This window comes from Muntiacus reevesi, chromosome X (genome assembly GCF_963930625.1).
Source record: "Muntiacus reevesi chromosome X, mMunRee1.1, whole genome shotgun sequence".
NCBI classification, from domain to species: Eukaryota; Metazoa; Chordata; class Mammalia; order Artiodactyla; family Cervidae; genus Muntiacus; species Muntiacus reevesi.
In genome coordinates, this window is record NC_089271.1 from 42898786 (window position 1) to 42912253 (window position 13468).

Genomic DNA, 13468 nt, shown 5'->3' on the forward strand with positions numbered 1-13468 from the left:
TTAATAAAATGAATCAGTGACCCAACTCTATGTACTCTCAAAATAATTAATTCTATCCAGGCTGCCAGGATAAACAAATGAATAAAAAAAATTTAGAAGTTTACATACAAGAAGGTATTTTTACAACTACAGACATCAAAAAAACAAAAAAGAGCTTTAGATATGTAGTATTTTTCTAGAGCATTTCTTGAAACTGTTTACTACAGTTATTAAACAAGTAAGAACTGTGGGAAAAAGCAACCTAAAAATTGGTATTAAATTTGCTTAATATCTTTAATAATTCTATTATCTGTAAATCCTTCCACAAAATGTGTTACAGTTCTTCAGTTTACTGCAAACATATCTTTAAAAAAATGTCAACCCTACAGTTGAAGCTATAATACAAAGTTTTAATTATTGGCACTATACTAAAAAAAGCACAATGGAAAACATTTTATTTAAATAAAATGAGAATAATATTTTACTGGGGAATACATCCAACAACTCATTTTCTCTCCATATCTACATCCAATAGTAGTGTTTTGTAGGCAAATTTTAAACAAACACAAATTCTTAAAAAATAATGAAAGCCATGTTTTGCTCAGGGATACTATTATACACATACCATACAGGTTATTTTATAGCAGATACTAGTCTGCTAAATTTCAGATGGCAAAATGCTAAGCAGTAAGTTGGGTATTGTCCAGCTAGTTGTTTCTTGTCATCCTGGAGAATCTGTCAATGTATAATGATGAGACCATCTTGTCACCACCACTTCTCTTCTCAGAGGTGACTTCACTGTGATAGAACATCCCTTTTCTTAAGATGCAAGGCCTAGCAAAAAGCCTCCCACAAATCCACTGGATATCACAATGTTCTGTTTGACAAATTCTGTTGCCTGAAATAAAGTTTGAAGAAAAATACTCTGAATTATGCTACAACATGGATAAATCTTGAAAACACTAAGTGAAATAAAACAGACAAAAACAGACAATGCTATTATAATTTGCACTTACATAAATAGTCAAATTCATCAAGACAGAAGGTAGAACAGAGGTTACCAAGGGCTAGGGAGATAGGTTAATTATAGGAGTTACTGCTTAATGGTTAGAGTTTCTATTTGGAATAATGAAAAAGTTCTGGAAATGGATAGTAGTAATGATTACATGAAAGTGTGAATATATTTAATGCCAGTGAATTGTGCACTTAAAAATAGTTAAAATGGTAAATTTTATGTTTTATATATTTTACCATAATAAGAAAAAGATAACAATTTTTTAAAAATACTCTTAATTATTAAATCCAGACTGGGTATTATTTTTCAGATGTTTTCCTTAATCCAGTAAATATTCAGCAAAAATTCTTGTGTTCCTACTATTGCAGATACCAACCATCAGGCAAGATGCCAGGGTTGTCCGTTACAAATTGAAGGAGCCTAGAGCTCCCAGCCAGGCCCAGAAGCTTCTTGCTTCTGAGATAACAGGCATATGGGTAGCAAAACTCTCACAGATGAAAAGAAATCTCCTTACAGTGTGGGCATAAATGGTCCATTCAGCAAATTATTGACACAGATGATTAATAAATTAGCCACTTAGCCAGTAGGAAAAAATACACAGGATCAGAAAAATAACACCTTGATAAAATGTTTAACCCAAATAAAATCATGAAGAAGGAATTAGACAAAGCAAGACTGTGAGATACTCTGCCTAGATACTTCAAAAATGTGTCATGAAATTCAGAAAAACAAAAAACAGATGAGGGAACCATTTAAAATTAAAGGAGACTTCAGAGACATGACCACCAAATGCAATATGCAATTCTTAATTAGGGGGGGAAAAGATATAAAAATTTTAACATTAACTGTATATTAAGAAATACTATTGTATCACATTAAGTTTGGGGGATTCATAAGGGTAATTGTATAGGAGAATATCCATACTCTTGGAACATATGTACAGAAGTATTAAAGAATAAAAAGACACAATGTCTTAAATAGTTCAGGAATAAAAAGGGTAAATCACACACACACAAAGCAAATGTGAAATGCAAACAATCTGGTGAATAGGTGAAGAGTAATTGGGTATTTACTGTTTTTGTCTGTCAACTTTTCAACTGATATAAAATTTTTCAAAACAGAAGTTGGAGAAAGTAAAAGGACAGAATTAAAATAAAAGCAAAGGAACATTCAATTCAGTTCTAAATAATGTAAGAATAAAAGACAAAATATACACAAAAACATTAATAAAACTAACATATTAATAAAATAAAATATATATTTTCAAACTATTCCACCTCAAAAAAAAAAAAAATAGGTAGCTTTAGTTAACAACTAAAAAAAAAAAGTGATTTAAATGTGACTTGATCCCAAATTTTACTTAACACTCTAGACATGACCAGAAACACCAATCTTTTTTTTAAAGACCATATTCCCTAGTCACATTTTCTGCTGAGATCCATTTTAAAAAAAGGAGCCAAAAATACACATTGTCTTACTTCTTCTATTATGTTATTGATTTCAGGTGCTGCCTTATTTGCTCGTTTCTTAATCTGTCTTTTTGCTTTGTTTACATCTTTTTCCACTCTCTTCCAGTCGATCTGCACATAGCCACTGTGACTGGCAATCTGCAAAAATGTAATAAAAATGGTTAATTTTAAACCAATTAGGTTGATAGTACAATATATGAACATATCCAACTCTTTGCAACCCCGATCTGCACATAGCCACTGTGACTGGCAATCTGCAAAAATGTAATAAAAATGGCTAATTTTAAACCAATTAGGTTGATAGTACAATATATGAACATATCCAACTCTTTGCAACCCCATGGACTATAGCTCTCCAGGCTCCTCTGTCCACGGAATTGTCCAGGCAAGAATACTGGAGTGGGTAGCCCTTCCCTTCTCCAGAGGATTTTCCTGATCCAGGGACTGAACCCAGGTCTCCTGCACTGCAAGCAGATTGTTTACCATCTGAGCCACTAGGGAAGCCCCTATATGAACATTTAGATTTCAAGAAATGTATGACGCTTATGTGTAACAAAGCATAATTTATTCACTAATTTATTCATTAATACACAGAGTGCCGATTCTGTGCCAGGCACTGTTTTAGGCCTCCAAGTTATGGCCAAGAACAAGGAAGACAAAAGTCCCCACCCTCAGAGAGCTTACAGACCATTAGGGAAAACAGACTTAAGCATACAAAATTATTTAGATGTGATGAACACTATGTTAAGAAAAGTACAGTACTTAATGACAAAAGATTCCAAAAATTATATTACAACTATTCTACAATTTGATTAGAATTTTGGGAATTTAAGAATTAACTAAAAAGGCAGAGACTATTGAACTTGTACAGCTAATAAAAAAAAGTACCCTTAATTAAACAGATGATTAATATAAGAGATCAGTAGCCAATCAGTTTTTAGGTCACTAAATAAGCTTGATAAACTCTCTTCACTAACTCACTCTTCAGTCAAACTAAGAATACTTTTTCTGGAAAAAAAAAAAGAACACTTTTTCTGGTAACTGCTTTTGAAAGTGGAATATAAAAGAAGATATGCTCTACACAAATTTCATGTCATAAATACTTTTAATAAAACTACAGCTAAATGCCTACTAACCCTAATGTCTGATATGGTGCTACTGAGACATAGCAAAATCTGAACAGGACAATAGCATGTGTGTAAGCCAGTACAGTAAGTCATCCCTTCAAAGAGTACAATCAACATGTAAAGAATCACAAGAGTAGTAAACAATTGTATACCATTATAAATCACTTCTACCAAGTTTATGCTTTCTTCATAATCTCTTAATGCGTCACTTTAAGTACGAAATAACTCAATTGGTAAAGAATCTGCCTGCAATGCAGGAGACCCTGGTTTGATCCCTGGGTTGGGAAAATCCCCTGGAGAAGGAAAAGGCTACCCACTCCAGTACTCTGGCCTAGAGAATTCCATGGACTGTACAGTCCATGAGGTCGCAAAGAGTCGGACACAGCTGAGCAACTTTCACTTTCACACATAAAATACTTCAAATTATAAAAATATCTGACTTTATATAAATAGGCTGGGAATCTTAGGTTCCATTTTCACTGTGAATGACTCCAGAGAAGAATCTATCTCTCTCCATTTCTTCCTATATTTATTCACCTTATATCAGTTCTAACTCTAGCCTCAGTAAAACAGAGTGATAATCAAAGCAAATGGCAACTGAAAGGTTTTCCTGGCAATACCTTACATGATAATCTGGGTCATAGACCCAGAAGTGATGATGAACCTTAAGGTCCCTCCCATAGACAGCAACTATAAACCCTGGTTAAAACACAAGGGCTCCAGAATAATAAAAGGAAGCAGATTTTAAGAGGAGTTGAAATTTGTAAGACGAGACCAATATAAGATGAGTTGCCCATTTTTTTGGTTTTATCTTGAGGACAAGATGCAGTTGCAGGGTGGCTAAAAGCTGAATAGAGGCCATTTTTCTGGCCTGAAGAACAAGAGGACAGAGAGCCTAGGAGAAGAACAGCTGCCAGAAAGGACACAGCTAGAGAAGGGAAGCCCCAAATTCTAGGTGTAAATTCTACCCAAGTCCTGAGCCACACATCCATGGGGCATAATGAAGTACTCTGGCTGAGGCTAAAAAAGAAAAAAACTGAGATTTGAGCCACTCTCTACCGCAGATGAAATGGAGTTTGCAATTTGAATATAACCAAGTTAACTGCCTACTAAAATCAAAACATTAATAAATTTCAGAGGAATAAACCAGAATCCAGACTCTCCATGACATAACATTCCCAATGCTCAGGGATAAAATCCAAAGTTACCTGATACAATAAAGCAAGAAAATGTGGCCTAGTCTCAAAAGAAAATCAACAGATGCCAACTCTGAGATGACCCATATACTGAAATTATCAGGACTTTAAAGCAGTACTATAACTGCGCTCAATGAGGTAAAGGAAACTGCACTTGTAATCAATGGAAAGATAAGAATTTCATCAGAAACACAGAAAAATATAAAAAGAACTAAATGAAAATTCTAGAATTGAAAAATATTTGAAATAAATTCACTGGATAAATGGCAGAAGGTAGATGACACAGAATCAGTGCACTTGAAACTAGATCACTAGAAATTATACAATCTTAAAAAAAAGACTGAAAAGAACAGATGAACAAAACCTCAAAACCTTATCAAAGAGCCTAACATGCATAAGTCAGAGTCATGTTCAGAAGGAAAAGAAAGAACAGGAGAAAATATTCAAAGAAATAATGGCCAAAACTTTCCTGAACATAGTTAAAGACATTAACTTACAGAATCCAGCTCAGTGAACTCAGGTAATGATCTAACACAATTATGAAATAACAATACTCAGATATGTGGGGGTTGGGGCACACAGAAGCTCAATAAATGACAGCTAAATTCCCATATTGCATAATGGGAAGCCAACAGTTAATACCTCAAACTGAAAGACAAAGAAATATCCAATTAATTTGTTTAGGAAAAAGGAAATAAATACCTTAAGAATCAGCTAATAGTTCAAACTGGTTGCCTCAAGAGAGGAAAAATAGGGAGGTAGTGAGGGAGGCAGAGGATTATTCTAATCTGTATTTACCATTACACATGTACTTGACCCTTTGAATTATGGGCATGGACAACTTGAAAAAAACTGAATTTAAAAGATTTATATACCAACTGTCTATTTTTTAAGATTGAAGTGTGATAAATATATACTGGAAAACACCTGAGCTACTAGAAGAGCTGTAAGTTGTAAGCAAACAAATATTTACCTTTAAATATAAGTAAAGGTAATAAAAATATGGAAGCAAGACTAAATAAAAGGTAATTAGCCTAAAAGCCATTTGTTTCTTTTTTTGTCTTTGTTTCCTTCTATTGAGCTTTCAAGGTAAGTCATACTGATGGGAAAAACTGGTTTGATGTGGAGAGGTTCCGTCTTCTACTCAGGGACTTCAAACATTACATGGACTAAACATGAAGTAGAAGATGGCAATCGCAAAACATGGGTCTGAAGGGGCTGAAATGAACTTCTGATAAATGACATGCAGAGCAGATTGAAATATATAATTCTATCTGTGAATATTCTAGGGAACACTGCTTTGGTAGAGTATCCTTTTCCCTCTTTCGAAACTGAGTTTTCAAACTGAGTTTTCAAAACAGCTATAAAATTAACTATCTTGATTCTTGCTAACTATATAAATAACTTAATTCTTGGTTCTATATAAACCGAAGTCAAAAATCAGCTTAAATAAAATTCTTTGTGCAAATACTGGCATACTCATCCAAATGACTAAATTTAGAATATGAGTAATTATTTCTTTTTACCTTTTACAAGAGATAAGCAATTACTCTTAATAATACCACCAACAGAAAAACATATATATACATAAATTTTTTAAACTGTTTAGTAAACAACTGAAAATCTGTGCTTAATACATATGAATTCAGTCCTTCTGTACATCAGGCAATGACACTGGTTATTACATGATCAATGGCTTAGATGCTGAAGTCAGATTTTGGTTGCTATGACCATCAATCATTTTCAAAACCTGACAGATTTCTGTATCTTCAAAATTGTTGCTAACATGCATTCCCAGAGATTTTTCAATTTTAGGATTTATTATATTTGATCTCCAGGGAATGATATTTTAGGGAAAATATATGCCAAACAGACATGAATGCCAGATAATATCCTGATAAAAAACCTCTAAGAGCAAAGCGTTTTTGAACTTTATACTTAGAGGAACATAAACAGGACTAAAATTTCAAATCAACTTGCCTCAGAAATACGATTATGAATTATTTTTGAAGACCAATTTTCCACTTTCTATATTATTATGGTTTCCTAGTTTTAAAAAACATGTTAAAAATTGCTAACAGCAATTTCCTCCAGGAAGGAAAAATGACTAGGAAACAGGGAAGGAAAGAGACTTTTTGATTTTCATATATTGTGTATGAATGTGTGTGAATTTTAAATATATGTTTTAAATTGTCAGTATGAACAGGTTATGCTGTTGATGAAATGTTTATTTGTTAAGCAGAGGCAAGGACTGAAAGCTCTGACATACCTGAAGGAGAAGAAAGCCACCACCTACTGCAGTTGCTGCAAGTTTTCCAACTTTCTGGAACAAAAATCCCGCACACCTTTAGTGGAAGAAATGGCAAAGGATGAAAACAGAAAACAATCAATGATGTACTCAATTCTCTCTCTCTTCTAGTTTTCATTGCTTTACTAATAAAACCTTAACTTATTTTAAAAAATTATTTTTAAAAAAATTATAATAAAATTATTATTAAAAATTTCTTAATAAAATCTTAACCAGTTCTTTTGACCATGTTCCTCACCTGCTCAGAAACCCTCAATATTTCCTTTCAGTTATACAGACTAGTCAAAACTGCATAGTCTAAATTGTCTGAGATGTGCTTCAAAATAAGGGATGAAGAGAAGAAGGGAATTGACAGGGGAAAGACTGGCTACTGAAACTGAATGTTGAGTACTCAAGGGTTTATTATACTCTTCCTTCTACAGTTGTATTAAGTTGAAATTTCTCATAACAAAATGCTTAGTTTTGTGGGGCTTTCTTTTAATGTAGTCAAGATATTCCACACATCTGGCCAACTCTCATTCTACCCAAACCTTCTGCTCCAATCCAATCAGTTTCCAAACAGGTCACCACTCTTGCTCAAGCTATTAATCCCCATTTCTTGGGGTTTCTACATAGCTCCATCTATCTAATATCTAAAACTTTTCTACCCTTTAAGGTCCAGCAAGAGGTTCACCTTCACGACTATACTTCGGCCCACATTTCTCATGGCTCCCTTATCTATTTCTATCTCTATATTAAATCTGTTTTGTCTCATCTATCCTGTAAGGATGTTAACCCATACTTCTTTTTTGATTCTCTCCTTCAGTGAGTTCATTATTCCTGTCAGCATTCCAGATCCAATGTGCAAAGGAATCTCAGATTTCCAACTCCAGCCTTCTGTACTGTGTTGAATTGTGTCACCCCTGAAATCTATGACCTTCCTAGAACCTCAGAATGTGACCTTATTTGGAGTAAATTCATTGCAAAAGCAGTTAATTCAGATGAGGCTATACTGGAATAGGGTGGGCCCCAAATCTGGTATGTCACAGAGACACACAGAAGGAAGACAGTCATTTAATGGCAGAGGCAAAATTGAGAAGATTCCCTAGAGGAGGAAATGGCAACCCACTCCAGTATTCTTGCCTGGAAAACCCCATGGACAAGAGGAGCCTGGTAGGCTACAGTCCATGGGGTCGTGAAGAGTTGGACATGACTTAGCAACTGAGCACACACGTCTACAAGTCAAGGAATGTCAGGGATTGTTGGCAACTACCAGAAGTTGGGAGAGAAACATGGAACAAATTCTCCCTGAGCCTCCAAGCAAGAACCAACCCTCCTGACACTTTTCAAACTTCTAGTCTCCAGACCTGTGAGAGAATAAGTTTCTCTCATTTTAAGTTACCTAGCTGTGGTTCTTTGTTATTAACAGCCTGAGGAAACTAATACACCATCATAAATGGAAAATGTACATTTCCAATTACATGACGAGCTTCTCTTGCCACCCAGAACCACATATTCAAAATGTCCCAAAGCAAACACCATCTTTCCAACCAAACTACCTGTTTGCTAAAGTCCCAATTTCTAAATGATGGCACTATTCTCAAGGCTTCTCACCCCATGTTCATCTCAGACTGCCTTCTTCATCGCCTCTGGGGTCCAACTGATGGCCAATTCTATACACCCGCGTTTCTCCAAAACATTATTTGATTGTCTTCTTTTCATCCTCAAAAGCATCACTACCTTGCTTCCAGAACACACTAACGACCCTCTGGCTGATCTTCACACCTCCCATCTCACCTAGCAGCCACCCATCCTGTTGTCAGTTTTAGTTTCTTATTATGATCAAGAACCTATAGCTACCTACAGCTAAACATAATTTCCTCAGCTTCCCAATCAAGCCCTGAATTGGTCTGAATTGTTAACTAGCTAACATCTTATTAACCATTCCTCCTTAACATATGCCACAGTAGGACATCACTTTTATACTCTAAAAAAATTGCAAATGTTTATTACACTGAATCTAAAGTCATTGCAACAAATCACCTGTATAATATGAGTCCTATTACACAGTTCCTGGACCAACACCTGGCTATAATCCAAACATGTGTGTCCCTCAGTAGGGGGGACAGCAACAAAGACTCAGAAAAGCGAGCAAAGGAGCCAAGCAGCAGCCAGGTCTTAACAGTATCCTGGGGACTGTGCGCCACAAGCATGTCTATCCTTTGCTTGATGGCATGAGAAACTACAATCAATCTACTAATGTCCTGTTCTGTCTCTAGCCTTTCCAAGCAAACTTCTTCCAATTATGGGGCTTCTCACCAAGTTTGGCCTACAAAGAGAAAACACACAATGATTTAATTCTACTGCTCAATTATTTTTTAGCCTCTTTCAAGATGGGGCTTTAGACCTGGACTCACATTAACCAATCACCCAAGGCACCAGACTGTGAGTTTATTTAAGTAGAAGACCAGGCTCTGAATTGTGGGCATCAAAGTATAACCAGCTTGAGAAGAATCATCTGAATAACCAGGGCTCTGACCAGGCATCTCTCTTAACTGCAGGCTTTTTTCATAAGCAGTACTAATAAGTACACATCATGAATAAATACTGTACCTCTTCATCACACAATCTTCTGAGCGTCTCTACCATAAAATGGCATTTATTTTAAAAATGCGTTAAAAAAAGGCATAAAAGAGAGCACCATTGTTCCAAGGTGCAAATAAAACACAAATTTTAAAAAACACTTTATACTTATCGAGTTTAAATATGTAAATATTTAAATTAATGAATAAGATGGATTTAACCTAGAATCTAAGGAAAAAAAATGATTACTCACAGGTTAAGCTTCAGAAATTCTCTAGGGTGATGAACATTTTCAAAATAAAAGGTCAAACTTCTTTCTGACCCTTGTTATTTGGCTAATCTTTTCAGTCTAAGAATAACAGAATTATATCTACAGTAGCAATTATATAATCATGTGATCTGAAATGTTAACTGGTGAGGTTAATACTTATTAACCTCTCCCCCTTAATGTACTCCACAGTATTATCACTCGGTAATTCCTACAAAGACCCAATGTTCTACAACTCTTCTTCTTCAAAGTATTATTATAATTTAAATTGGCCCACAAAAATTAACAGAACCATCTGTATCATAATCAGTAATTTTTACACTGCTTTGCACAGGGCTGATAATCCTGGAGATTAGTTTTACTGTGGGAGTTCTCACAGGGTTTTCAACTAAACAAGTAAAAATTATTTACATATAATTAATTCTTCTCTTCTATATTTTTCCCTCTTTACCCACTGGCACTGAATCAGATCCACTACATCTGCTAAATCTGAGAAGGGGGAAAATAGGTAAAAAAAAAAAAAAAAAATCAAAGGAAGGATGAGGAGGAGGATGATCACCAAAACCCAGCAAAGAGTCTGAGTGTAGATTACACTAATCATATCACCGAGAAAAGTCTCAAGGTACAGCTCTTCTGGGATTAACACTGTAAAACCACTGACTGAGTACTAGTTGGCCCAGATACAAAAGGGCAGCAGTAAGGCTCCCAGTGAAATGTAACAAAAAAAGGATGTTCTCACCAGCCACTCACTCCACCCATTACAATCTGGGTGGCTACCGAGTATTTTTCTACCATAGGTCCGGAACTGTGGCCAAACACTCGATTCCACCAGTGGTGTCTTCTGGCATACTCAGTTAAATCCAACACTTCGTAAGAATCATCATCACTTTCATATTCTTGAAAGCAGAAAACGAAAGCAACACATTTAGAGTCAACTGAAAGTTAAAAATGTCGTGTACATTTTCATCTGTTAAAATTCATTGTTACACTGGCATACACCTAAAAACGCCCAGATGTAGACAGTTTCTTAAACCCAATCCCTGAGACTTAGGGCCTGGAGAGTAAAGGGCCTAGCATCCCCTTCCCAAAGAGCTAGACACGGGCCTGGGGGGCAACGTCAGTTACACAGCTGAGCACAGTTACACCCCTACCCCAAACCTCTGTAGGGGTGGCTCAGTTTCACAGCAGGGTCTCCCCCAATCTCGGCGGGTAGGTCAGTTTCACAGCATGAAGGGTCACCCCCAAATCTCAGGTTCAGGGTCAGTGCAGGGTTCATTTTCATCAGTGGGAGGAAAAGGGGGTCTTCCACTGGCCGAACCGGCTAGGGGCCCAGCAAGAAGAAATGACTTCAAGAGCAAGACGTAAACGTTAGAAGACGGATAGGAAGAGAGGTGAAGGTAAGACAGTTGGGGCCGTGTTGAGGGGAGGGTCCAAGAAGGGGAGGGGAGGTCTAGTCTAAAAGGGGTGCTCAAAGAGGTTGCCTCAAGAAAACAGAGCCCCCAGGATCCCTGGTACAGGAGAAGGAAGAGGCGAGCCCGAAGCAAGGTCAAGAGTTGTGAGCCGCCTCTAAGATACTACTTCGGGCCCCGGCCGCTCACCTTGGGGAGGGGGGTTCCGGGTCGCCATGATACCGCCGGCGGCCTGTACTGAGGCGCTCCCAACCCGCCCGCCTCTCGCCCCTACTTTAAAAACCGCTCTAGGCCCAGGTGGAAGTCTATGGTCTCTTTTTTATCTCCTCCTCTTTTTCCTCCAGGCGCATAGTCCTGTCCCCGCCCCCTCCTCTAAGCGCAGGGCCTTCCGCGCAAGCGCAGGGCAGAGGGGCGCGAGGAGGGGGGAGGGGGGAGACAGGTTGGATACCAGCCCGCAAGGATTTGTGGGAGTTGTAGTCAGTTGCCCTCCGCAACTCTGGTTTCCCACCCCTCCCCCTCGAGAATTTCCAGAAGCTAACTTTTGGTATTTTGTTTCTAACGGCCTAAGGGCTGGAGAGGAGGGGGCGTCACATGGTGGTTAAACGAAAACCAGCTTGCTATTTGTAACACGGTACCAGAAAGAGGCTTTTAAAAAGAGATAAGAGAAACCCTCTTTCAAACCACACTTTTCAAGCAGTCAAAGGCTCACTAACAGATGGAAATTTTTTCTAACGCGCTGCTGCTGGGAATTGGAACCTTTTCATTTTCTCCACGCGTTTCCTGCCAGGAACCTGAGGGAGGAAGAGGGAAGCCCAGGTACTGACCTGACACGAGTTACTCAAGAGGACATAATTTTTAAGCATCATATTTAAATTTGACAGAGGAACGAGGATAAGTTCTTCACCCAAGAAGCCTCACGGGATTCTGTTGAATGAGAAACCATGTTGAAAACCAAGCAGCTAACTCAGGTTCACATAAACCGGCCCCAAAACTTGTTTTGAACTTACCGTTGCACCCGCATTCGCTGTACATTTGAAACAACCCTACCAGTATTCTTATTCTGAGAATATGGAAATGAAGAAAAATAGGAAATCCTGGTAGAAGCTGCTTTACTTAAAATATTAACTTACGTAATTGTACTTGGCTTTTCAAGTCCTGGTGCTTTAAATGCAAGGGTTGATGTCTCTCAAGTTCCTCAGCCTGTGCGCCTCAAAATACAATTCTAAGACTGGCTGGAGATATGAATCTTCACTTTGTGTGAGATTACTGTGGTGGGCCATGCGCGGACTGGAAAAGAATTTCCAGCCAAGAGGCTGAGTGAGAGACGAATAAAGTTTACTAGAGAGGGACACAACACATGCCGGCTCGAGGGAGAGTCCAACCCTTTCGCAGGCTAGCAGCCAATTTTTATAGTCTCAAGATAGGAAATTCCTACTATAAGGATGGTATTAGGTTATTGGTTAGGATGCCATGGGGGCTTCCCTTGTAGCTCAGCTGGTAAAGAATCTGCCCACAGTGCAGGAGGCCTGGGTTCAATCCCTGGATTGGGAAGATGCCCTGGAGAAGGGAAAGGCTACCCACTCCAGTATTCCTGTATAGTCCATGGGGTCGCAAAGAGTCCAACAGGACTGAGCAACTTTCACTTTCACTTTAGGATGCTGTAGGGTGGGTAATCCAGTAAGTATTTCACCTACTTTGGGGTCAGGGAACTGGCTGGTTTAGATCTGGAGGCTCAGGGCAACAGTTGCTATGGGCTTTGGTCAGTTCCAGAGATTTTTATTCTGCAACATTGGTACAGGGCTCCACACCTGTGACCTTGGTATGAAAGTGAAAGTGAAAGTCCATGGAATTCTCCAGGCCAGAATACTGGAGTGGGTAGCCTTTCCCTTCTCCAGGGGAAATTCCCAACCCAGGGATCAAACCCAGGTCTCCCACACTGCAGCAGGATTCTTCACCAGCTGAGCCACAAGGGAAGCCCAAGAATACTGGAGTGGGTAACCTGTCCCTTCTCCAGGGTATCTTCCCAATCCAGGAATCGAACCGGGGTCTCCTGCATTGCAGGCAGATTCTTTACCAACTGAGCTATCAGGGAAGCCCCTACCCACTGTACTAAAACATAATTCATGTAGCCTCCA

The 13468-nt window shown here is 38.0% G+C and overlaps 1 protein-coding gene across 1 annotated transcript; it reads right to left on the reverse strand.

The window, feature by feature from the left end:
* Nucleotides 1-259: 259 nt before the first annotated feature.
* On the reverse strand, nucleotides 260-11680 carry FUNDC1 (FUN14 domain containing 1). Its single transcript, XM_065916130.1, has 5 exons — nucleotides 11523-11680; nucleotides 10664-10820; nucleotides 7056-7131; nucleotides 2473-2601; nucleotides 260-877 (listed from the first exon to the last, which is right to left on the reverse strand). The coding sequence occupies exons 1-5, from the start codon at nucleotides 11548-11550 to the stop codon at nucleotides 800-802; spliced, it is 468 nt and encodes a 155-aa protein (XP_065772202.1). The 5' UTR covers nucleotides 11551-11680; the 3' UTR covers nucleotides 260-799.
* Nucleotides 11681-13468: the final 1788 nt, after the last annotated feature.

Coding starts and splice junctions, on each gene's coding strand:
- FUNDC1 (XM_065916130.1), bottom strand. CDS start 11,550: ATGGCGACCCGGAACCCCCCTCCCCAAG. Junction 10,821..11,522: donor CCGGAACCCCCCTCCCCAAG/GTGAGCGGCCGG, acceptor TCTGCTTTCAAG/AATATGAAAGTGATGATGAT. Junction 7,132..10,663: donor ATGGGTGGAGTGAGTGGCTG/GTGAGAACATCC, acceptor CTTCCACTAAAG/GTGTGCGGGATTTTTGTTCC.